Source organism: Agelaius phoeniceus, chromosome 1, assembly GCF_051311805.1.
Source record: "Agelaius phoeniceus isolate bAgePho1 chromosome 1, bAgePho1.hap1, whole genome shotgun sequence".
In the NCBI taxonomy this organism is placed as follows: domain Eukaryota; kingdom Metazoa; phylum Chordata; class Aves; order Passeriformes; family Icteridae; genus Agelaius; species Agelaius phoeniceus.
This window is the reverse complement of record NC_135265.1, coordinates 149,398,432-149,424,922: the sequence shown is the minus strand read 5'-3', so window position 1 is coordinate 149,424,922 and position 26,491 is coordinate 149,398,432. Positions and strand designations below refer to the sequence as shown.

At 38.7% G+C, this 26,491-nt stretch overlaps 1 protein-coding gene across 2 annotated transcripts in view; it reads left to right on the top strand.

Annotated features, from left to right (window-relative positions):
* FAM135B (family with sequence similarity 135 member B) overlaps nucleotides 1-26,491 on the top strand; it is a 201,581-nt gene that overhangs the window by 45,856 nt on the left and 129,234 nt on the right. For both annotated transcript variants that reach the window (XM_077189310.1, XM_054635636.2), the window contains exon 2: nucleotides 16,969-17,064. In XM_077189310.1, the coding sequence (XP_077045425.1) occupies nucleotides 16,988-17,064 (77 nt within the window). In that variant the 5' untranslated portion in view covers nucleotides 16,969-16,987. The remainder of the gene's footprint in view (nucleotides 1-16,968; nucleotides 17,065-26,491) is intronic.

Genomic DNA, 26,491 nt, shown 5'->3' with positions numbered 1-26,491 from the left:
GGATGGCCAAATTTGTAATGTTTTATAAGTGAAGTGAAGAATTGAAGTTATTTTTTACTTTTACAGACACAGACATTTTTTTTTTTTTATGGCTTAGCATGGGCATGAAATAAGATTATGTGCAATGAGTAGGTTTCAGATGAAACATATCATGTGTCTTAGTAGATCCTTAATTTGACCATGGAAAGAGAAGCAAGCTTTCTATGCTGAAAAAGAAACAAACAAAAAATTACAATTAGCATGTAAATTATTGAAAGTAGTTCTATCTAAGGGAGAGACAACTGGAAAGAGGGGTAAATGTGAAAGTCTTCATTGTGCCAAGGGTATACCATGTTAAATGTGTTAATCCTGCAAAGATTTTATTTCTACAGTTGCTTTTAAATTTCACAGGTATCATATTAAAGATCACTTGATGTTTTGCATGCTCTGTGAGAATTTCTGTGAGAATCTAGATCATGAAAATAATAATGGTATTCAGGTCTTTCCAGTGTATATAGTGTAGATAAAGTCTTAACAGTGACCTCAGATGCAACTTTAATAAGACAGATACAGTGGTTTCTATTTTCTCATTTGTATGATATCCCCAAATAGCTGTTTAACATTCACAAAACTGTTCTGTTGACACCAGTATAACCAGAATTTTACCCAACATCCTTACTTTTATTGCAGTCAGTATATTCCAGGAATCACTGGGCTATTACTCAGTGTGTGATGTTGTCTTTGCTGCCAAAATTTTATCTCAGAAGACACACAGATGGCCCATTTCTGCATATAAATATGAAGTAAAGAGTGCTGGAGCAGCCTTTATCCTGTGGGAGCTGAGTCCTGCAAACAGGACCCTGCCCCAGTCAATGCTGACCCTCCCTTGCAGGATCAGAGTGAGATTCTAGACCAGGTAAAATGTCAATCCTGGCCCAATTTTATTTTTTTGCCTAGCAGGCTGTGTGGTGCTCAGCTGTTATAAACCATGAAACACTCAGGAGCTGCTCTGCCATCATCTGTCTCTGCAGTCAGGGTGGAAACACGACTGCATTTTCCTCATGACACAAATGTAAATACTTGGGTCTCCTGTCTTCATCTGCCTCATAGTGATATTTGTTCAAATGCAGGAGAACAGAACATTTCACTACTTGCTATTTTTGGCCCAATGGAATCATGTGCCTGCCACAGTTGTGTGTACAGTCTGTTTTCCTCATTCTCAGCACTGTGTGAGAATTACATTTCATGGATGTCTGGCTGCTAATAGGAGGATGAAACCAGAAATCCAGGATGAATGTTTCTTCAATACATCAAGTTCACGATTGTGATTAAAACTCCAAAGATGTGTTGAGGCTTTCCCCTTCATATCACACCATTTTTCTCAGATTTTTAATCTTTTTTTTTTTTTTTTTACAAGAAAGGGATCTTGTGTGAGGCACTAAAAACTGATATTGGTGATGATAACATGAGTAGGAGAAAATAACCCTCTATATTTTCTTGCCCAGGATGACAGACCATCACTCCTGAGGAAGAAGTGACTTGCTGCTTTGCTACTTTACTCCAACAATAATTCACATTTCTTAAACCCAGAGGAGCACCAAAGTGCTCTTCAGTGTACATATATCTGATTACTTTCTATCAGCTGAGGAAAACAGATATTTTATAGCATCAAAACTGGAAATTGGTCTGAAACAGACTATGTGGCATTGGAAAATTATAAGCAAAAAATTCAGTTGGGACTTAGGTAAAAGGAACTTCTACCTGTGAGTGGACAGGACTTAGTTTAATAGCATAATTCCTGTTGCATCTGGGATGTTTTGTGATATTATTTATTCTTACCTTTCTATTCCATTAAGCCCTTAGAAATTAGGCAAACATAAATACAATAAAAATTTTATTTAAAATACAATAAAAATTTTATTTAAACGTCCAAGAGTTATTAGTGTGATGTCCATACATGACATCCCTACATAAAAGTCTTGAATCAAATTTTAAATCTTATTATTTATTTTTCTGTTTGAGATATAACATCTGCAGGCCACAGTTTCATTTAGATTCCTAGCAATAGTCTTTTGTCTTATGAGTATATAATTTGAAATTCCAAGTACTTTAAGGGGATTGCCTTTCAGTTGCGTTTTGGACAGCAGTGAAATCTAGGAATTTAAAATTTAGAGTTCCAAATGAATGGTAAGTGGCTGAAGATATGTGTGGATGTCTGGTGGTATGTCTGAGAGGCAGGTACCTACATCTTGATCAGTACCCATTTACAGATGTGGAATTCTCTTCCCTCCTTGAGAAGCCACATCAGGGATAAGCACTGAGATTCTCCTGATAATCTGTGGGAACAAGTGGTGTGACCCATTTCAGTGTGAGATGGATGGAGAGAAATGGGGAATCTACTACTTTTTTTGGGGTTTCCCCCCTTTTGTGGACAAGTAGGCCATGTGTAGGTACCTAAAAGAGGTGAGATAGGTTTCAGTTTGAGGATGGGATGAATTCCCACATTGAGGCACCTCCATTCTGTTGTGAAGGCACTCTGTGTATCCATCCAAGCGTTCCATTGCTTCTAAAAGAGATGCAGTCAGTAGAGGCTGAATTAGTTCACTGGGGTGGCTATTTCAGGCTGGGTTCAGCCACTTTCTAGGTTTTATTTGTTTGCAGACTTTAGAGAAAACACTCAGCTCCTAATCATAAATGTGTGTTGCCATTTGAGAGGCTTTAAGACGCCTCATATGATATTGAGCTGCTGCTTCCAAAGAAAGCAGGACTCACCCACATTGTGGGTAAACTGACAGTTGGGAATAATTGTCTTTATTTATATCTTAGGGGGTATAAAATGACACCAGATATCTATGTTTAGGCTTTGGAATTTCTCTCTAGCTGTTTAATTGCCGTTGAAAATAGAGCTTTAATAATTTCATGTCTGGTGAAAATAGTAATACTTTGACACTCTGGATTTTGAGTCTGCAATGTGTCCTAAATTACCCTTTGCCCAAAGTATCTTACATAGATACTTTCTATGTAAGCATTCTCTGGGGGTAAAATGAGAGATAAAATGCCACTGCATTAAAAAAGGCAATAAGAAGACCCAGAAGGCCCTCTGTTCTTTGTGTTTTGTTGATTTTCAGATCAAAACTGAAATGTTTGCTTGCACAGCAAGCTAGTGTCTGAAATTCAAAGTGAGATACACACATGAAGGTAGTTTCAGCTCATTTCAGCTCTGCAGGCCCATCATCACTTCTACTGTGAGTTCTGGAAATAAAATTATGCCTCTAACAAAAGTCATATGGAATTTTAAAATTGGCTAGACCTTCTACAGCAGAGGTAAAATGAGGCCATAGGAAATCTGAGATATTTGCTGGGGTTTGTGAAGCTGCACATAGCACTGAGTGCTCTGTGAGTGCTCTGATGTTCTCTGTATTTCTAATACAAAACCCAAAACCAATGAGGGTTAAGAATTTGATTGTGGGACACCAGGAATGATTAATCTGTTGCCAAGAACCAGGCTATGAAAATCCCACAGGAACAGAGCAGATTTTTGCTATTATTTGTACTAAATAAACATTTTCTGAACAGGGATATTCACATGTCAGGGAATTTTATTTAGATGTTGATGTACCTGGTTTTTGTTACAGCTTTCTGGTTAGCTACATTCACTTGACTTCAAGTTCACACCTGTCTTGTTTGGAGAGGGAGGAAAAATCCTCAGCTTGTTTTAATATAGATGATTGATCTGAGGCTGACATTTGTTAGTTAATTAGTGCCTCTCACAAGCTGAGTCTTCATTCCTAAGAGATCATGGATGTTCCCTGTGAGGTATGTAAATACAAGGAGCTCAAAAAATTAACAATGCCAGGATTTGGAGGCTAGTCCTCTATAGATAATTCAGTTAACTAGGAAATGCTGTCAAAAATTTTCAAAATTACATTTTATTTTAAACTGGAAAGAAGAAAATAATCTGGTAAATTCCCATGTGCCAATAGAAATCTGAACAGTATCGTTTGGCATAAAACTGAAAATTTGGGCTGCATCTCAGCCTTGTTTGCATAAGATTCCTTCTATGAATAACCTCCATCCAAAATGCTGTCCCAGATCCAGCTTTAGTGATGAAATTTCCTCTGCTCATGGACAACCTCTCTGTTTCTGGTGTCTTGTTCTTAGAGAATTCCTGGCCAGGAGCACCAGGAACTGTTTTGGTTTGGTTTTTAGCTCAGCAGCTTGGTGTGAGATTGTGTAATTAGTGCTGAATGAGATATTGGTGTGATACATATTTTCCTTGAGGTATTCTTGTTGCTGGATATGCAGTGTATTAGCAAAATGGGAGCAAGATTAACAAAATGACACCTTTGCTGGCTGCAAATTTGTCATGGTGCTGGTTCATTACTTCATTTTGCTGAGATAATATAGAAAGGTCTAGCAGAGAACAGTTTAATTTCATTTTTCCCCGGCAGAGTTGTATCTTTCCATCTGATTTTTTCTGAAACTTTATTAAAATATCTGGATGCCTAATCTATGTAATCTATCTAATGTTCTAAAGACATGAGAATGTGTGCTGAAAAACTTTCTTCATTCCTGAAATGACAAAGCAGGATTTTAGTGTGGGAAAGGCAAGTAACTGGGACAATTACTCCACAACTTTCAAATTTGCAATATTTTGCCTTGGGAAGAATTTTCATTTGATGGCTTCCTAGAATCTTTTCTCATGTTATGTTTATTTGAGTATAAATATTTATATGGGAAGTGTTGAAATTTTTACAAAATTGAAGTATTTGGTGTGTTCACAGTCTGATTCTGGCTGCTGATTGAAATTGTGTGTCTTCATTACCTAAACCAAACAGGAATTAAATAAGCTCCAAGATCACTAATTTTAAATTGTACAAACTAGTAAAAGTTATCATCACTGCTATATTGTACCAAAACCACACTCAGTACTGCTATGTGACAGTGACCAAAAATAAAAATTTAATGTCCCTTAGTTTTTCTAAGTATTTCTTCAATAAGGCATAGAATGTCCATGTGAGCATAGAGCTTTGACAAAGGATGTTATAAAACCCCAAAAAACAATACAACAGGTGATAAAGTTAGCCCTTCTTTATTTTGTTTGTCAGGAATAACAGTCTGACAACAAAATTAGGAAGGAAGCTGGAGTGGATCTAAGAGGAAGAATTTCACTTTAACGTTATGCAGGTGTGGTACCAGTCCAGCCTTGTCCTCACAAAGTCTCCAGATTTCTGTGCCTGGTGGGGTTTCTTGTATGAATGTCCACATGAAATTTCTTCTACCAGCTACATCAGAAAACTGCAGTTCATTGCTGGTTTATGTGCACCCTCTGTGTGCCATGGACATCCAGAGTGTTCACAGCCACTGCCAGGAAAGCAGAACTGCAGGGGACATGGAGGTGACATGGCAGGATGGAGGTACTGGTGCCTCAGTGCCTTTCTAGAAAATTCCCTGTCTGTGCTGCCCAAGTTTACTTAGCTGGAGGTTCTTGGGCACACACAAAAAGTATTTCAGGGGAAAAGCCCCGAGCTGGGTATCTCTGCTTTGTTAAAATCTCACTTTCCTCTTCAGAGGATGACTGTTTTACAACTCAAGTACCCTTGTTAAAGACAACACCAAAGCTAGCACTTGGGTGCTGTGGAGAATCAGGAATTTTCAACAATTAATGGGTTGCCAGTGGCCCCAGTACTCTGAAAGGAAATCCATCTCCATGTCCAGCTGGACCTCAAAAGCTCACCACGACTCCTGCCAGCCTTTGCTCATTTGGGAGGGGACCTCAGCTCTCTGGGGTGACTGAGCAGCATCCTTTTGGCAAGACAGGCACAGCTTGAGGGACAGCTGTTCTGCAGCTGGAATGAGAGTCGTGGCTTTCAGAAAAGAATGCAGCCCTTCTGTGAGGCAAACTTGCTGCACAAAACCTTCTGGAGGAGCTTGCCAAGATGCTGGGCTGAATTTGAGAGAGAAATTTATTTCCTGTTGTTTTGATAGACTCTGCTGGCCTTGCTGTATTCAGCAGCTGTACCTCAGGCCCTGTTGTGTTGGCTTTATATCTATCAGTGGCACAGTTGGCCCTTTCTATTTTTGTCACAGATCAAGCAGTGCCATGACCAATAAATCAGCCTTTTCTTCTGTTTGTAAACCACTTAATTTAGCTCTTGCTCTTTAGGAGAACCTGATGCAGTTATTTATATCAACACGGCCCCAAGCACTTAAAACTAGTCAAAATTCTGATTAAGGCTCTGCATATTTTATTGCCTGTACTTAAACCACACTGCTCTAAAACAGCACCTGTTCCTCCCTTAATTGCATCCCAGTTCAATAGTTACTGCCTATCCAAAGAGCTGTTATGATGGAAAATGGTCTGCAGCTTCTTTACTTACTATTGTACTCAATGGCCCTTGTAATAAATATCTGCCTCAAAGTTTGTGTGCAATTTGTTAAATATTTTATAACTGAGGACAGTGATGAAAAGTCGTTTTTAATGCTTTTCTTTTTTTTTGTGAGCCTGAAAGTAAATCCATATTGTATTAATTTCAGTATTGCAAATATTCCCTTTTCCAGTAATACCAAGACTCTGGTTCTGCTGATGCTGCTCTGACCACCTCTCTCTGTCAAAATTTTCTCACCAACATCCTTATCCTTTTAGAATCATAGAATGACTTGCATTGGAAGGGACCTTAAAGATCATCTAGTCCCACCCCTGTGCCATGGGCAGGGACACCTTCCCCTAAGACCAGGTTGCTCCAAGCCCCATCCAGCCTGGCCTTGAACACTCCCAGGGACATTTTCCCACCCTGCCCCAGCCTTTAAGCATTTCTGGTGATGGTAATTGAACCACAGCTGCTTGTCAGATTTCCAGGGCTCTGAATTCTGCTCTTCTTCAGTGTGTGAGGGTACAACAGCTCTTGTTGTGCTGTTCTCTTTTGGTCCAGCACTGCAAACAGTTCAATCGCTCCTTACAAACATCAATAGCTCCACTGACTCCACATGAAATATAACATCTGCTGACAGTGTTTAATTTCTAACAACTTCAGATAATTTTATTGAATATAATAGGCTGCATTAGGAGCCTTTAACTTGCTCAAAACTTGTTTCAAGGGAACAAGACAACAGAGAACCTGACTTGTGAAATATGCACAGATTTTCTTGGATCAGCAGAGTCGTCTCTTTTTTACAATATTCTATCTCCCTTATGTCTTTTGAAGTCTGAAAAGCCAAAAAATGTCACTTGTAGTATCCAGATTAATTCCCAGACCTTGTATGTCCTGAACACTGCAAGAGACAGAAGTGGTTTTGATCATTCCCTGATCATAACCTGATCCATGTGCATTAAGTAAGGAGATAATGGAGACTCCATGGCCAGCCTTATCTTTGACATTTCCTATCTCCTGAGTGCTGAGCACCTTTCCATCCAGTGACAATCTGACTGTTGATTCCAGCTGGATGTCTACATGTATGATAGAAGGCAAAACGTTTTCAGGCAAACAGAAAGGAAAACATATTGTATCATCAAGTTTTGAGGATTTGCTTTTTTTTTTCTTTTTCCTTTTTAAGCACATATAAGAATCATAGAATCATTAAGGTTAGAAAAGACCTCCAAGATCATCAAGTCCAACATAAGGTACAAATGTATATATAGAGATGCATACATATTACCTCTCTCACCCTTTCCATGAGTGATTCTGCTCACACATTCAAAATCTTGTTTATGTGTGGAATTTGATTATGACTGACATTCATCTAACTAGATGTGGACATGGCTCATATGTCTGCACCTAGGAAAGTTGTTTTCAGCTTGCTTGGAAGCCAGCAATGGTGACATGAATCCTGTTGAAGGCATTTTCTATGTCCCCACTCACTACAGTGAGGCTAAAAACACCTCATACATATGAAGACATTTATAGTTAGTGAGACAAATCTCACGGGCAAGTGTCTGTGCTTTAAATTTTTCACAAACAAGGATAATCAATGCAGTTAATGTGGACTATGTGCTCACTTAGAACATCTTCAGAACATCTGAAGGAGACTATACCTTGTCCAAGAAAGTCTGCAGTGAATTTGATCATGCAAAATGCAAAATAAGCATTAAAAGTCTGACAAGGACAGTTGAGTTTACAGCACAGTTAGACAGTGCCATAAAATTTTTCATGACCAGAAATGGAAATGCAGTCAAAACAGTGCCAAGAAAACATATAACTCAGTAGGCTTTCCCTGTCATAGCTGTCACTAGTTTATTAGCTGTGACTAGTTTGTAGCATCAGGCTGATGTTCAAGCTCCTCTGTTTCCTACCTGGATTCTTTAGTGATGTCTCTATTAACATCACAGTTTGTGCTCCAAAGCAGAGAGCTCCTTTACTCATGCATCAGGCTGCCCCATATCTCTTGCAAGAGGATGCATCTCACTCCTCTTCTTACCTCTCCTTTGCAGCCCTAGAGAACCTGTTACAGGACTTTTTACAAGGAGGATCTTGATCAAGTTGCTGTAACAATCAGAATTCAGAAGACAGCCAGAATTGACCTTTAGCTGTTGCCAAAGTTTTGAATGTGGCCAAATATTCTGATAAACTCCCAAAGACTTCATATAGACCTATGTCCAAGCAGTGTTGACTTCAGTCAGGTATGAACTGGAGTAGAACTTTAAAATAAATAATTATAAAAATAAATTGTGGGGCTCTTCTGTAAGTACATGAGAAAAAAATAAGATCAGTAAAGAGCCGTAAAGAGCCCTAATTTCCTCTATGAAACCAACAAAAAAGCCCAGACTGAGAAGAATATATCTCCCTTTACTGGGAAGAAGAGCTCAGTCAAATGTGAGAATGATGGATAATTCTGTCTGAGTGTCCTAAATAGGCTTCAAATAACTTACTGCCTTTTGATGCATTTTGTCTTTCTAAGACTGACAACAGGAAGATCAGAAAAAAAAAAAGACGAGGTGAACAGTGGGAATAAGACACAAAAACTGCTGAAGATTGAAGATGATGGTGTTCTGAGGAGTCTGAATTTAAGCTCTCAGTTGTGCATAAAATTTTAAGACATCTTTTTCTTTTGAAGGCCATAAAGAAGGAAAATAAGTCAGAGAATTAACACGTAGGGAAGGCGTGAAGAAGAGAGGATTATGTAGCAGTGGGAAGGTAGTCCAGGGGAAAGTTTGTATTATCTCCTTTTTCCTTCAGTTTTTCTCTTCCTCCACTTCTGTCTGAATTTCCCCTGCTGCTTCATTTTTTGCACAGTACCAACAGCAGGTTATTATTAAGTAGTGTAAGCAGTTAGTGTTTTTTGCTGAGCTGAACTCAGCACTGGTGTCCTGACAGGCACGTGCTAACAGAGGACAAATCGAGGCTGCTCTTCATTCTTTTTTTTTTTTTTTTTTTTTTTGGGCATGCTCTGACCTAAATTTGCACAGCTGTGTTCACATTTAATCCTGTGTAATAGCTCAAAGGCTTTATATCTCACAAGAGCAGCCTACTGGCACCTGACATTTATTCGGTCCCTCTTCAGTTCTGCCTTAAAATCCTCTGGAACAAGCTGGTGGTTTTGGGTTTTTCTCTTATTCTCTACCTTATTTATCTAAGGTAGACTTATTCCTCTACCTAAATACCCTTGAAATGACCAGTTTATGGAAGGTATAATCTAGACTTACTTCTCAGCCTTCTTGGACCTGGTGACCTGTACAAAATCTCCAGTGTAGATTGGCCTCACAAACAGAATGTGAAAGGAATTGAAGTAAGTTGTTGACTTGTTTTCCTGAGTGATTTTCTTTGGATCCTGTAGTTAATGTTTGTTTCTACCCCATGTGGTCCATATATTTGAAGCTATTGATCTAGTGTGGAAGTTCTCAGCTGTGGGGTTCAAGTGGTTTTTATCTTAACACTAATTTTGTTGCTGGAGGTTGAATGGGCATCTACCCCCAGCGAAATTATACTGCTGGTACTTTGTGAATTCCAGTTGTAATGGTAAAAGACAAATCTCAGTGGAGTTTGTAAATGTAGAAACACCCCCATAAAATAACACAGCTACTTTCTTATGTGATCCACTCTGAATACTCTTTGGGCTATGAGTAATTTTTTAAAGGCTCTTTTAATATTTGTTTCTCTAACTCATTACATTTCAGTGGTAGCAATCAATGAACCTTGGGAAAAGTGACTCATGGTGTTGCACTCTGTAAACATATGTCTAATGCATCTGACAAAATTTTGAATATTGATTTTATTGAGAATATTAAACAGCAAACTCTTTTTTTGTAATATTGGAAGATTATTCTCAGGGCTTGCATCCAAACTGAGTTAGCTCTTTAGAGCATACAAAATAAATTAGTCTTTATAATTTTAAACCCAGCTAAATGTTTATGCACTGGATAAAAAGCATGTTTCACTGATGTGACTGAGCAAGATTATATGCCTTGTATTTGTTTTGTGCCTTGTACCTGTATCACAGATCTTTACTTTGGTTTCGATTCTGGAGAAAAAATGCAAAGGATTACAGGAGACTGGAAACCTAAAAACCTTATCAAAAGAGCTGCAAGGGATTATCTGTGATGCTATCTCAGTCTGCAAATTATGCTGGGTAATGTTAGGTGGTTGTAAAGATTGGAGACCTTACAAAGGAATCCCTGACATTTCCATGACTAAGATAGCATTAGAAGGTTTCTCATGGTGGAAAATAACTTGATTTCCAGGGAAGACTTGAGACTGAAGTCTTAATTATAATATACATGATAACAGAAAATCACAAATATGCATTGACTCAAAAGTTCAACAAGACTAACAAGTCTTTGGGGTGAGTTTTACATGATAAAATCATAGAATCATTTAGGTTTCTGGGGTCAGCTGGAAATTCAAAGGGAGGGTCCCCTCCAGGCACCATGCAACTGATGCTACATGCAGAAAATGGTTTCACTGATAAAGCACCGGGCTCAGACTGGAAGTCCTGAGTGCCTGGGAAATATGGGTATGGTCATGGACTAGCCAGAGAGCACATGCTCATGTCCCTTGCACTTGTGACACTGAAGAACAACATGACAACAATGGGCAGGTGGACCAGGCTGCTAGAACTGAAGTAGCTCTGGTGGATCTGGATTTGGAACATATGGGTGAGCTATTTATAGCTCAATGAGTCTATGACACATCAGGACATTTAGGAAGAGAGCTAAAATACAAATGGGCTGGTGATCAAGTGGTAGATTTGGCTACTGATGGCATTGACAAGCCTTGTCACTTTTTGTATCTTTAGTGGTATACTTAGATTGGCTTCTTTTAAAGTGTAAAGGAAATGTCTTACTGCCACCCAAAATCTTAGAAAAGAAATACTGGCTTGATTTATTTTAACAAAATGAGGTGTTAACTTTTGACATCACCTTGAAGGTGAAGACCTCACCTCTCTCATTTTGCTGATGTGCTGGCAGGAAAAGCTGACAGGTTCTGTAAAGTGGAGAACAGCTAATGACAGCATTGTAGTGAAAGGACTTACTGACATTTGTGACTGCTTTGTCTCAGGAAATTAATGTATGCTCAGGCAAGCCTGTTGAGATGGAGTCGCTGTCCTAAGGACTGGGATCCAGTTCAGCTGCAGGAAAGTGAGCAATTACAAAGGAAAACAACAATGAAAAAGAGATTTGGTCTAATGAGTTTGCATCTTCTAATCCTCTCATCTCAGAGCATATGTGTGTTTACTGTCCTCCTTCTCTTGTGTTCCTCTTCTTACTTAAAAGTACAGTGGGTGAAGGCATTAGTGGAGAGGAGAATAAAGTCATGTAACTGTGACTTCATTCACTTAATCAAGGAATTCCTAATAAATTAAAGAAAAAGGATATAAATGCCTAGCTTGAAAAAAATTCCAGCTTCTGCAAAAAAAATCACAATAAAATAAAAGATGTTTTCAAACCAGTAAGGACAGTGGTGATATCCTTCAGATAGTATGGGCTGTGTTTCTTGAAAGGTAGCTGTACTCTCCTAAATGAATGCTTCTAGGTTCATGAGTCATTGCCCTTGGTCACATGGTGTTTCATTCTTTTCTTTTGTCCTTGGTGTATTTTTCCTTTTTTTTTTTCTTTTTTTTTCCCTTTTGTTTTAAACTCGTTTCTGTAATAGAGATGCTTGAGAATGGTAAAAACACAAGAAAGAAAAAGAAAGAAAGAAAGAAAGAAAGAAAGAAAGAAAGAAAGAAAGAAAGAAAGAAGTAGTTTATACTTAAAAAATATGTTGTTTTTTTTTTTGATTTTTGGGTTTTTTTTGCTTGGATGTAATTGTGCAAAGGCTAGAAGGTTTGTAAACTGGCAGATTATGTAGTGTCCTGTCCTTCTATCCAATGTGCTCTTTCCCCATCTCACCTTCCCTAGCTCCCTTTGTTTGGGCTGTCAGTGATTGCTGTTCCAGTGGGGAATTGTCAGATTCATTTTTTATCTCCAAGGTCTTTAACAGTGGTGTCTGTGGTACATAATCAACTAATCTCTTCCTGGCAGAGGCTTGGTCAGGTGACTGGATCCCTAAAATGCCATTAAGTACAAATACTGTAAATTAAAATTGTTGCATTTAGCCAATATCATTTCTTGAACAGTGTCCAGTGCAAAAGGTATTTCCACTGACTGCAATGGGGATGTGGGGAATAAAATCCAGCCTTCCTTTAAAAATGCAAATGAGACAGTCTCCAGTCTTTAAACATATAGATTTTCATAGGCTTTATTTGTATAAAGGATTCTGATTTTCAGTTGATTTGTCCTTGCTCTAAGTGAAGTGACAATTGAAATTTCCTGTCCCTTGCTAGGACACCAACCCCAGCTGGAAGGACAAATTGTCAAACTGGTGACCTGACTTGTGCCACTGGTGCATGTAGGACAGCACAGCACAGCCAGTGACAGTGGCAGTGCCATCTGAAGCCATCCAGTGCTTTGGGGTGACCATGGCACTACTTTCACAGGAGCAGATGGCCAAAACACTTCCCATGTTACTTTATTAGCTTTGCATTAATATTTATTAATGTTGTCATAAGGTCTTCTGAAAAATGCAAGGAGCTTGGTATAGAAGCAGACATTTCAGAAATCCAAATATACTAAAGCCTTCCCAAATATGACCTCTATATTTTTCTTTAAACTGCTTATTAGATAACTGATGATACTTCAATACTGGCAGCATTCCCTATTGTCTTTACAATAGTGATGTCATGGCAACCTTCAGTATTATTTTTGGCAGCTATTGCTCTATTTATAACTCAAGGTTGTTCCACACAAGGGTTGATCAGAGGTCCTTCATGAGCTCTGCATTTTGGAGGGTTATGATAAGGTTCCTTTAAGCAGGCACCTGGTACAAAAGTTAAAAATTAGTGCTTCATTTTAATTACTTAATATTTTCTTGATCCAGTGGTGCCTGCAGCTATTTTGTCAGATTTCCTAGCTTCTTGAATCGAAGAATTATACCCATGTGTCTTAGCAGGACTCTTTGAACCTTGCTAAGTGCCTGAAAATAAGGTGCACCAGGGGCCCTTTTTGGTACTTGTGAGGTGCTCCCCAAAGTCCCAGGCTCTAGTGCTGGGGGTGTAGATCTGGGTCTGGATCTGGATCTGATTTTCTGGTGTGCTGCTGGGGTGGATGGAAATGCTAACTGGTGTAGCAGGTGCTTACACTTTAATTCTGGTGATCACTGAGGGATGTTTGCTTGTTGCTTTTTGGTATTGGGATAACTTCTGTATTTGTTTTGAAGAGGTGTAAATCTTGAAAAATACAGTGCAAATATAGAGAAGACCTATGTGCATATTTCCATCTATTAAATTTTTCCTATGCCTTAGTTAATCATAACTTCACATCACCATTTCTGTAGTTGCCAATATTGGTACTTGGCTGAACTGGCTGGCCATCCATTCACACCTCTCCTCTTTACACTGGTGTCTTCAAAAGCATGGAGTTTCCTTTGATCCTGAGCTTTTGGTCTAGGGAAATATGCCTCAGCCCAACATGCAGATATATTGCCAGAGGCAATTCTTTTAATTAGCACTCTCCTCAAGACTAAATACCTTGTCAGGGTATTGCTTTGTGGTTTGCATGGTTTCCTACTACTTCCCACACAGTCTGCTTTTTGAGTCAGACAGGACTATCACACATGGGCACTCACACATAACCTGGTGGATATGTCATATCCATCACTACAAACTGTGTACACCTTCTTAGTCTGTGCCAAAAAGCAAAAGAACAAAATATGAGTTTCATTCCTGTTGAAATGGGAGACAAAGGAAACAAAAAGTATTACTTTTCTTCCCCTGTACTCAGCACTGATTAGACACTAGCTGGAGCGCTCTGTCCGGTTCTGGACCCCTCTGTTTAAGAAGGATGTTGAGGTGCTGGAGCAGCTCCAGAGAAGGGCAGCAAGGCTGGTGAAGGGTCTGGAACACAAATCCTATAAGGAGCATCTGAGGGAGCTGGGGGTGTTTAGCTGTAGAGGTCTCTGGTGTCCAGATGACCCTGAGGTGTCAGAAAGTCTCTTTTTCCCAGCCCTGAGACCAAAGAAGAGGCCGAGATGCATCAGTTCTGCTTTCCAAGGTTGTTTATCTTTTCCTATCTAATACATTGTCTTTCTGACCTGCTGAGGTTTGTCTGGCAGGTTGGGTTGAGGCACACCAACTGCCCTCAGGGCAGTGTTATCTTTTTATCCTAAAAACTACATGTACTTTATTTACAATAATTTTCCAATACCTGTCACCTATGTTAGATAGTTTGTCTCTACTCTAAACCAATCCAAAAGTGCCACCATCACAGCAGAAGATGGAGGACAAAAAGAAGAAGGAGAAAGACAGGACACACCCAGATTCCTCCATCCTGCCTCCTGAACACCCATTCTAAAAACCCTAAAATTCTACATTTTCACTCTGTGATAAATTCACTAACATTCTATTCAAACCCTTGTGGCTTGTAACTCCTCACACAAAGTTGGTAATTGTTTCCATGGGTTAAAATCAAAGGCACAGGTGTCTTTGACTCCTTGCCAAGGCCTCTGAGCCCCTGCCAGGGTCTCAAGCCCTCCAGGACAGCCAGAGGAGTGTCCTGGGTTCCAACATTTAGCCTGGAGAAGAGGAGGCTGAGGTGAGACCTCATCACTCCACAGCTCCCTACAGGAGGGTGCCGCAGGTGGGCTTAGTCTCTTCTCCCAGGCAGCAGCAGCAGGACAAGGGGACACAGCCTTAAGCTGCACCAGGGGAGGTTTAGGCTGGATTTTAGGAAGAAGGAGTGATTGAGCATTGTAATGGGCTGCCCAAGAGGTGATGGAGTCACTGTCCCTGGAGATGTTTGAGCAGAGGCTGGATGTGCATTCAGGGCCTTGCTCTGGTTGATAAGGTGGTGCTAGGTCATGGGTTGGACTTGGTGATCTCAAGGGTCTTTTCCAACCTAGTTTATTCTGTGATTCTCTGGCAAGTACTAGAGTTTGAATATACTTCAGCACACCCAAATCATGGCCTGACTCAAGCTAGAGTTCCTTACCTCAGAGGCATATCAGACGTGTAGCTTAGCAATTGCCTTTTTCTTTCTCACAGTTATAGACAAATATTACGTATATTTTATATCACATTATTGTCATTCCAAAGTCTGAGGATGGTGAATCAAAAATTAATAACCTTTTAGCTATGGAATGAGATCTTTTTGAAAAACTGTAGTGCTTGAAAGGATAGCCAGAAAAAAAACTTAGTTTAAAATAATCAGTGTAATAAGCCAGTCAGTTGGAAAATTACTAATCAGGAGCAAGCCTTGAGAAATCTAAAGCCTAATGCTTCTATGAGGACTTCATGTATCAAAATCCTCTTCACTCCTGCTGCATTAAAGGACACGGTCAAATCTATGAGTGCCATGAAAAGTATTGATTAGCACCTCTGGAGAAATTTTTCATTTTGCATCTGAGCTACATATCCCTTTAATGCCCTGTATGTCTCATATGTCTCAGAAAGGGGAATTGTTAAAAGCCCTGACATGGGTCTTCCTCAGAGACTGCACTTGGCTGCTGTCAAACAACAACTAAAATGTTGCTTCTGAATGTGTTAATGAAAAAAATTTAATCTTTATCCTCTTATTGATCCTACAGAAAATTTCCAGGCTGCTTGGCGGATAGCCAGAAGTACATTTGCAGGGGGGGGAGATGAGGGAAAGGAAGGAAGGGCAAAAAATAATTGAAAATCTGTCCAAAAGCTGTAAAAGTCCTTGGATCGCCTCTGCTATAATTAGGGAAATGTTAAGGATTTACACTTGTGTATTAAATAGAGCTGGTTTGGAAACTTGCTTCCTTGAGTGAGGCATGACCTCCTGAAGTCCCTTCCAACCTGAATTATTCTGTGATTCAATAAGCACATGAGATGTACTGTGTAAATGGCTGTAATGCTTCAAAATCTTGATCTGACTGTTGTGGCCTATTAGGTGCCATGACTGTCAGCATTTTCTTTAAAAGAATATCTTCCATTCATTAATATTTAAATTATTCATATTCCCTCAGAAGCTTCCCTTCTGGGACTTTATTTAAGTCATAGGAGGGGTAAAAAAAAAAAAAGAGAAATCTGAATTCTGCTCTCATCTATCTAGAGTTCTTGTCTTTTTGGCCTGTGCTTTTACAGAAATGAGCTGTGCTGACCCTGGAAATCTGCCATTTCATAAAATGAGAAGGAAAAAAAAAATCAATTTCCCATTCAAGAGCAGCAAGAGAGTTAATTAAAATTTGCTTTGAGATTCTTGCACATAATATGTTATTTACTTTTTGCTTCTTATACTTTTCATAATATTATCGTTCTGTCCTCAGGCTTAATTAGACTTCTTACCTCTCTTAATTACTGCTTTGATCTGGCTTTTAGCAAGTTTTCCTGAAGATGGAGCCAAATGATGTCATTGGAAAGATTCCAATTGATATCAGTCGATTTCAAGCTTTGCATGGACCCCAAGATGCTGACTAAAATGAAATCATCCATTCATGGATTTGTTAAGTAAAATACTTCAAACATTTACAATGTCTTTATATATGTGTTATTTAGGTGATGACCTGAAAAAACCATGTCTGAGGTTCAGGGAACGGTCGAGTTTTCTGTGGAGCTACACAAATTCCATAATGTGGACCTCTTCCAGAGGGGGTGAGTTGATGTTTCCATTAATATGCAGCTGACAACAGGGGAGCAACCCACAGAAAAGAGTTAAATTGCAAAACAGGTTCTTTTCTGCCAAGTGCAGTTATATTTCATGCAATCTCCAGGGCAGAGAAGGATGTCATTGGGCTTTCATTGCTGTCAAGGAAGATCAATGTACATTACTTTCACTATAAACTCAGACTGACTGACTTGTTTTTGCAATACAATGTTGTAATGCTCCAAATTATTTTAAGCCCTTGTTCAGATATAAGTACAATGACTGTTTTAAATGCTTCTGGACTGATTTTGAGTCTCTCTGGTAAATGATAGCTGTATTGAATTATAATGCAAACAATTTCATTTTAGGGCCATAAACCCAATGACTACATTCTTTTAATGAAAGTTAGCTGAATCCCACCATTTCAGAAGGGAAAATGAATACTTATATTTGTCTAAAGCTCTGCTTCTGGTGGCCACACTGATTTTTCACATCTCCATAAATTAGAATATGTACAGCTTTGGTCTAGTTAAACTTTTGCCTCAATTATTTTTGCACCACCCTTCCTAGTAGATTTTTAAAAACCTGATGGCTGTGAAGAGGCCTGGCCAGGTGTGAATTGTTGCTCAGCTTGCATATTGCACCCCACAGGTGTTCTTCAGTAAAGAAAAATTAGACAAAGAAGCACTTTTGGGAGAGACCAGGACACTCAGGTCAAAAGAATGTGCTTCATGGAAAACAGTGGGTCTAGAGTAATACTATTTTCTTTCACCTACCACAACTGATATTTACAGAACATCACATATTCTCTTTCAAGCCTTAGCTTGGCACAGGGCTGGTTCACAGCTGATTTGTCTATCTCAAGCACCATTTCCCCCACAAAAAACAGGGAATTGTTTCAGGTATTTGGATGGATTGGGTAGAGCTGTTTCCATCAGTATAGAAGCATTTTGTTATTTGATTTACTTTGATGAACTGTGTGGGAAAAATGCTGGGAACTTGAATGAAGGAAACACAGCTTTATTTGGTTTTAACAGCTGGCATCTGTCATTCTGTTGTTCCCTCCAAGAGAATATCCACCAACTTTATGTTAGAGAGTATTCTGACTATGTCAAATACTGGTGTCAAACTGAAAAAGAAACCTCTATGCTTGAGCTGTTTGGTTTGTCCAAGCTATTAAAAAAATCTCATGTGCATTCTGGTCCTTATGATAACATAAGGGAAATCTAACTATAGATTTTTTTTTTCCCTTGGTTTCTGGTGATCACTGTAATGTCTTTGATCTTCCTCACAACTAAAATCCACTCCCATCTGTGGGCTATGATTTTTTGGACTTAGACAAAAGGATGTTCAGAGGTTAGCCAGGAATCTTTCCATGTTCCAGTGTGATGATCTGCCTGTTTTTTTTCTTTTATTGGTCTGATTTTGCATTCAATCATTTCTGTAAAATGTTTTCCTTTGCTTTGACAGTCAGATCAAATCTCTGGTGTGGGGGTAAGCCTAGCACTAACACAGATAATATATTCAGCAGTCACACTAATGAGTTCCTAATTACCTTTGCTTTTTCCCCACTGGTACTTACCTTGCTTTACCGATTAATATTCCAAACACATTATACTATAGGTTATACCGCATTAAGTTGTTTGCAATAATTTTTGTTTCGGTGTACCCTGCACAATATTACATTTGTTTTCCTTCCATCATTTTAACCTTTGAATTTCCAGCAAAATCCTGGTGTCTCATATTTGCTGGTCACTATCCTCTGGCTGGATATTCATCTGATCTGCAGGCCCTTTCACTGTAGCATAAACGTGTGAAAAGAAAGAGTGGATGAGCTTGTCAAATTCCATTTTAACTCAAGGACACTTTTAATTTTGACATTTTTATATTTCCATTGTTGATATTGGCTATAGACATCTGGGATATCTTGGATTTATGTGGCCTCCACAGATAAGAGTGTGAAAAAATTAAGAATGATGTGTATTTTCTATTTAACTAACATTTTTTTCTTCTCTGAGTGACTTGTAAATTGAATCAATATCATTCTGTCCTGATGAAGGTTGGAAAGGTGATTTATAAAGTGTTGTCTATCAGAAAAGCAGAGAAATTGAAATTCATCTTATTTTCTGTGGGAACCCAACATGCTTTGGTATTTTTACCTCAAAAGCATGACAAAAACAAAGAGCCTTAATAATAATTTATATAATCTATTTTTCCTCCTAACATTTTGGTACAAAAACAAAATAAAAAATCATAACAAAAGCCCTGAATATGCTCACAAATACAGAATAGTCCTACTCCTGTATGCCTAACTGACAAGGCTGAAATTTCTGGTTTGGAACTTGGCAGCTGCAGAAATAAGGGCAATATTTCCCAAACCACTTAGTCTTGGATAACAATCCTTCTGAAAGCATTGCCCTTTAGGAGAGTGTGGCTGTGCCAGCCACGAGTCTTTTCAAGAAGAGCACTCCACTCAAATAAAGGAATGAATAAATCAACGTGATTTAGGAAGAATCAGCCCTTCTGGAACCATTGGGTGACAGTTAATCAAGCTTGATTAAGGACATGATCTGCTGTCCATAAGTCACAAAGTGCTTTAAAGTGTTAGGCTGCTGGTAATGGCCCTGTTCTATTTTTGATTTTACTGGATGCTCTTTTGAAATCCGTATGCATGCAGAGCCAGTTGTCACTTCTACCTCCCCATGTGAAATGGAAGCTCCTTAAACTATTTGAACTACAACTTGTGCTATTTGAATCATGTTTCTTTACCTGTATGAATAGTTATTATACAAAAATCAGGACTCTTTTTTTTTTTTTGGTGAACATTTGTCATGGTTTTATGTTTTTGGCAAATATATATCAGGAACAGTCAGTAAATTATGTGTTTCAGGTAGTTTGGTCAGTTACTGTTAAATATATCTTCTTCTGGAGCACAAATATAACCGTGTCAGTATTTATAGACATCAAAGGTTAAATGCTGTAGGTGCTGCTACAGGGGAAGAAAACCTTTTTTTTTGGTCAAACCAAAGGATTTGCAATGCTGCTTGATGCCTGAGTTCTAAAGGTTGAGAAATAAGTAATGCAATTTCTGGAAGGAAAAACATTTTTGAGCTTTCCGTCTTTAATTTTTTCTATCATGTGCTGCTTAATAACTGGTGACATTTTCTCTAGTGAAATTAGCTAACTGATTCTGATTTTCCTTAATAGACTAGGAAATAAAATTATCCCTGACTGCCGGAGATCAATTAATTGATTTGTCTGGTTCTGTCAGAAGCAATCCTTCTGCACCTTTTTTTTCTTAAAGCTTTTCAAAATCTATTTGACTGCGGGAAAAAAAAAAAAAAAACAACAACTCCACAACTACTGCATCCACAGGGTGAGTAATATTTGGAGTTTGTGAGGAAAGAGAGGGCACAAAGAAGGTGAAATAGTGATGGATCTGTGGTAGGATTCTGGCAACAATGTATTATAAAACGAGGACCAAGATAAGTCACTGGTCACTGATCACAGGGCTGGATCCACTGCTTATCAGTCATCTCAATTCTCAAATTCCAGGCTGCAATTTCTAAGTGTCTGACACTTACACTGGTGGTTTATGTGTGGGAGGGGTAGTGGTGATTAAAAATGGGTGGGAAAATGGAGTCCGGTTCCTTCTGAAAGGAAGGCACCATTGCCCTGGAGAAAAGATGAGTGGTTTCAGAGCTTGCAAAAAGGATCCTACAAGGATCAGGCCAGGGATCAATAGCATTCAGAGCTGCTGGAAAGAAGGTCCTCTGACTTAACAGACTAAGCTTTTGAGTGGCAAAACACCCCTGTTAACTACCAGATGGACACCTGTGCTTTAGTGTACTTAGCCATGAAGTCATTCCTTTAGGGACAAAATGCAGCAGCTCCTTTTCCCAACAAACTGGAGTTCAGCAATCCATCAGTGCCTCCCTCACCAGATGAGTGCCTGAAAAATACACATTGTGTTCAGAGCTTCAGACTTTATTTCTCAGAGCCTTTGAGGGCAGTGTCAGAATATACATATATATCATCATGTAGTTTGAAAGTGTAGGACAGAAGTAAATCTTGTTACTTTGTTCATAAAAATACGCCTTTCTTCAGACTTCTCACCTGTAATGAAACACAAATCACTTTTGGACTGTAAATCTGTAATTTTGAAAATATTTACCTAGTGCATTTATGATGCATGAATTCTCTTTATTATAAATGAAGAAAGATAAGGCGGGAAAAATAAAAGGAAGAGGGCTTGTAAGCATTGTAAACTGACAGAAGCCTTTTTAGAATAATGAGTGCTATCCCATGGAACAGATGCATTGACAGAACTGACTTTTTTTCTTGCCACGATGACATAGTATCTTCACTTTAAGGCAGCATCCAACATCCAATATTCTAAAAAAAAAAGCATAAAAAAGAGAAAACATAAAACCCCTCAGGAGTCAGTCATGGTCATGCAGTGATATTTGAGAACCTGCTGCACTGAACTGACAAGATGGAGCTTTGTTTAGCACAAATCTAAAGTCAAGAAAGTAGCTGCAGTGCAGGTGTGCATGAAGCTAAAGATCAGTGTCCTGAAGTGTAGCAAATGGCAGCTCCATGAAAATCATGAGTGATGGGTTATTGTCATGACAGCTGGTGAAGACAATTTTCTCATTTGGTTAATGAGTATAGCCATCTTTAATTTCTAGGCACTCTGTGTCTGCTGAAGAGAGCTGGGGAGTCCTGTGCCAGTGGTAGGGAGGAAACTTTGAAAATAAATTGAGTGAAGCCTCAGAGGTGAGGCTGTTCTGCAGGTGAAGAGCAGCATCTCAGCAAACTCCACTGACAGGTAATTGATTAGTCAGTGGAAAGCAGGGTGCTCTTGAATCTGGAAATTATCTTTCTCCTTCAAATGAGCAATACTCTGGCTTAGCCAACCCTAAATACATTAGGTAGCCACTTGGTCACCTATAGACAACTGAGTTAGAGGCCAGCTTCACCTCTGCTAAGAGCTTGTCTAACCAGAGCAGTATCACAGAATTAGTACAAATTCAGAAATAAGGGGCCTGGATAGCCACTACTCAAGGCCTTGAGAAAATGCTTTACATGCTAGTTTGTGATTGTTTCCCATACTCTGTTCCCAGCAATCATTAACACAGAGTAAAAACCAGGCCTGTGCACTGTCAGAGGGAAAATTCTGGACAACACATTGACTTGGAACAAACACATGTTCGAGAGCCCAGAAATGTTATAGCAATTTGAGAGCTTCTGAGAACTCCAAATGTCGTCTTGCCATTCCTCAACCCATATGGTCCAGCCTCACCACTTGTTCTGCTCCCATTTGGCACCCATGTCACACAACATGAGTTGATTGAGTCATATGTTGAGAAAGAATGTGCTCAGTTTGCTTCAGCCACCCTTCACACATGGGATAGCAACTGTTTCTCTCTTGGTCATGAACACTAGTGTGATAACTAGTCATTAAAACAGCTTACTTCAAAGTGCACACTGCACAACATTCCGCAAATTGGCCTTTACTCATGGGCACAGCAGAGGAAAAAAAAATAAGGATGCTCTAGGGAATCAATACATTCCCTTCCTATCTCTCTTTCTGATCCAGGTCTTGTTAGAATAGTCTCTGGTTTTCCCCACCTGCAGAAAATAAACAACTGGGACTTAAGAAAGACATTTTGAAGGATCAGTAAATGCTGAAATTGCAAAGCAATTTCTGATCCAAAGATAAAAGGTGGTGATAGTTACAGAGACAACAGTTTGGTATAGATGCTCTGGCATCCAGGTGGAAAGCTTTGTACACACCAGGAAAATTCATAAATCAAAGGTAAGGATACAGAGAGAGAAGGCATTCTGCTTGCTCCTGGAAGACAAACATTAAAATATATCATATAGACAGTGCTAGCCAAGAGGAATGTCATGCAAACAGATGGGATCGACTCTCCTAGGAAATAAAATGCAAGCTGTGATGTTAGATTAAAGTCTTGGGCAAAAAAATAGAGTTAAAAAGAGAAGAAAAAACCAAAATGAAACTTCTGGGATTTAGCCAGCTTTTAAAGCTCATCAGCCATTAACCTGGAAGACATTTCATTCTATCATCTGTAACATTAAAAATTGACTATTATAAGATTTTCTTCAAAGCTCTTGATGTGTAATTTGGCACTGCCTTTCCTATTTTTATGAGTTCAATTCATAAAATAAAAAAATATTTCTATAAGCAGAGATCTTAAATTTAAAGTGTCATCCCCTAGAGTATCACCAAGTGGCTTTGATCCCCCTTGAGTTCTGCTAATCAAATGTATTAATCTAATGGACTACGTGCATGTCTTTGAGGTGAATTTCTACTTGAACCAATAGATTTTATACAAAAAAGTAGCTTCTCTTTGTTCATAGGTCTTTTAGAAGTAGCTGTGATCTTCATTGATGCACTTGGATCTGTTTTACCCTCTATCTCCCCAGTGAATTGATGACACAAGCCCCATAAATTCTTACAGTCATTGTGTCATTAAGGGCAGCATTGAAAATTGAGCTCCTCCAGGATGTGACACACTTGTTGAGGAACTGCACAGAGTGACATCAAGACTTAAGGCATGGAGCATTGCATACTGCTGAAAAAAACCCAATTTTATTAGAACAGAACTCAATTTTATTAGCAAACCACATTGCTCAGCTAAAATCACATATTAGTGATAATCAAGTCAACCTGTTTTGTGCTGTAAGCTAAAAGGTGAATAACTGGAGACCATCATCCTGATGATAAATCACTAAAACAATGTGTACTTCATGGGGCTAAAACTGAGTGCAGAAAGAAGCTGCAGAGCTTCTTTGTTGTTTCTATGCTGAGGAAGACTATGGTCATACTCATCCTAGAGTCAGGGAATCATTCATGCTGGAAGGGAACTTCAGTGATCTTCAACCCAATACCTGCTTAAAGCAGGAATTATTGAATTCAGACCAAATAACTCAAGGCCATGTCCAGTCCCATATTGAAAACTTGCAAGGACAGAGATTCCCCAGACTCTACACAACAAATTTCAGAGCTTGAGTATAATCAAAGGATTTTACTTTTTCCCTTGCAAGGTCCAGTTGTCCTCCCAAGAGGTTATCCTGTATTTAAAGACAGGATTTGCTGCTGGTGGTCACTCTGTGCTTTCCCTAGGGATATACACAGAGTGTGCCACAGAGCCATGGAATGGTTTGGCTTGGAAGGGACCTTAAAGACAATCTATTTCCGACCTCCCAATGTAACAATGTGATAAGAAATTCCAAATACAGGTAATTTCAGCTGCCTCTGTTAGCTGTTGTTTGCAGAATGCTTTGGAGAGGAAAAGTGCCAGAAGAACTAAAAACATCACAATAACCCTCACGTGAAAACTTGGAGAATAAATTCTCATTCCCTAAAAAATTGCACTCAAAGAACGCAGTGGGTTTTTTGAAGCCTTTCATAGTTATTTTATTACCAGACCTTCTCATTCACTCATGTCTGGCACTCTCTGTTGTTAAGAATAATTGCCCTGACACAGGCTGTGCTGATGCCATGTTTCTGGCTTGTTCTAGTTAAGATCAGTGCTTTAAAACTGTGTCACTTCACTTGTTCTTAAGTAATAAAATGTTGCAGCACATACACATAAATCCTTTCACAAGCCTGAGGGCTTAGGCTTCCTTCCACAGCTTACACTACAGAGAGCTGAGTGATTCCCAGCAGCAGACATGGGCCCATCTGTAACTCTCTGAGCTAGGAACTCTAGTCAACATCTCAGGTATAGTTTTGTATAAATATAAATCATGTAAGGTGAGATTGAAGTTACTTTCTGACATAATTCTCTCAGAAAGTCATCAAGGCAACAAGGTAAAGGTCACTTGAACTGGGGTGATGTTTGCTTTCTGCAGAGGAGACAGTATCTAGATGTTAAGGGGCAAAAGTTTAATTTTTGCCTAGCCAAATGCAACATTTAGCCCAGTTTGGGGCTTTTTTCTTTTTTTTTTAATGTAAGGGCTTGCAAAGAACACACTTCCTTTCCACTCCTCTATCACTGATTGACAACAATGAATTGTTTAATATGTGAATGGAAGCTGGATTTAGTATTTTTGAAATATTTTTTTAACTCTTACATATTAAACTGTTTTTGGAGTTTTGGGGTACAACCTGCCATGGCTTTTTAACAACTGTGAGCATTCAAAGATTAATTGTAAATAGTACAAAACTTTCTTGTCAAATTGCCTCACTCCAGGAAATATGGTTTTAAAAGAAAGGGGAAGGATGGGCATATAAAGCATAGACATTACCTAAGACTCAACTACAGACTCTTTAGTTACAATAAACACACCAGGTGACAAGCTTTCTTTTTTTTTTAATCCCATTCTGTATGAGATTTTTATATGATACTCATCACTAACATCTGAGTAGCCCTCAGAAGTTAGATTAAGAAAAAAACCCCACACCAGTATTTTCTCTCCCTGTTTTGTCCACATTATTTTCAGAGAGGAGGCCCTGCCTAATGTCCAGGAGATGTGGTTTACCTCTATTGTCCCGTGTTTGAAGCAATTCTGTCCCTTGGCAATCCTGTTCATACAATTCATTGCACTTTTGTAAGGTGCATTTTAATGTAACTTTTTAATGCTGAAATACAGTATCTGACTATTGCTATTGGTTGGAATGAGTAGTGAGTTTGGGAAATTACCTGAGGTGGGCTTGAGTGACCATTTGGCTCATCAACTATTATCTACAAACATAGGAGTAGTAATAATATCTCAGAAGATTGTTCTTTATAGGGTGCAATTACAAATGCTCAGATGCTGTGATAGTAGAAAATATTACTGATTACTGTGAATGGGAAAGGTTTGTTCTGACTTTCATTTATCAGATATCTTTGTGTTCAGCTGAAAATATCCCAAAGTCTAATTATCAGAATGGAGAACTGGACACAATCTCTTGATCAGACCATTTTAAGATGGCTTATGCTGTCAACTCAAAATAATTACTCCTTTTTAGACATGCAATCTTTTAGAGTTTTCTTGCTGTATTCACTGGTTTTGGAACTATTTAAACCTATGGATGCAATTAAGCTATATGGTGTATATGCTGCAGACAGGATGCACTCAAGATGCAATGAAAAACCCAGTTGTCCTTTGTCCTTCATTAATGGAGTTCAGTATATTGTGTGTCTGGATGGGAAGATCTCCTTTAGCACTTTAATTACTTAATGTGCTTGCTGCAACAAAAGTACATTAACAAACACTAATCAATTTCTCCCATCAATCCACATCCACTTTGTTACAGTGGAACATTAATTCATTTGTGAGGATAACATCTGCCAATAAAAGGTATTACAAATAAAATGCAACTGAAAAATGAACTGTTGTTTAGTAATTTCTTGTTCCTGTTTGGCCATGCATGATAAATTTTTATATGGATGTCTGGCAACAAATGAGAAGTCAGTT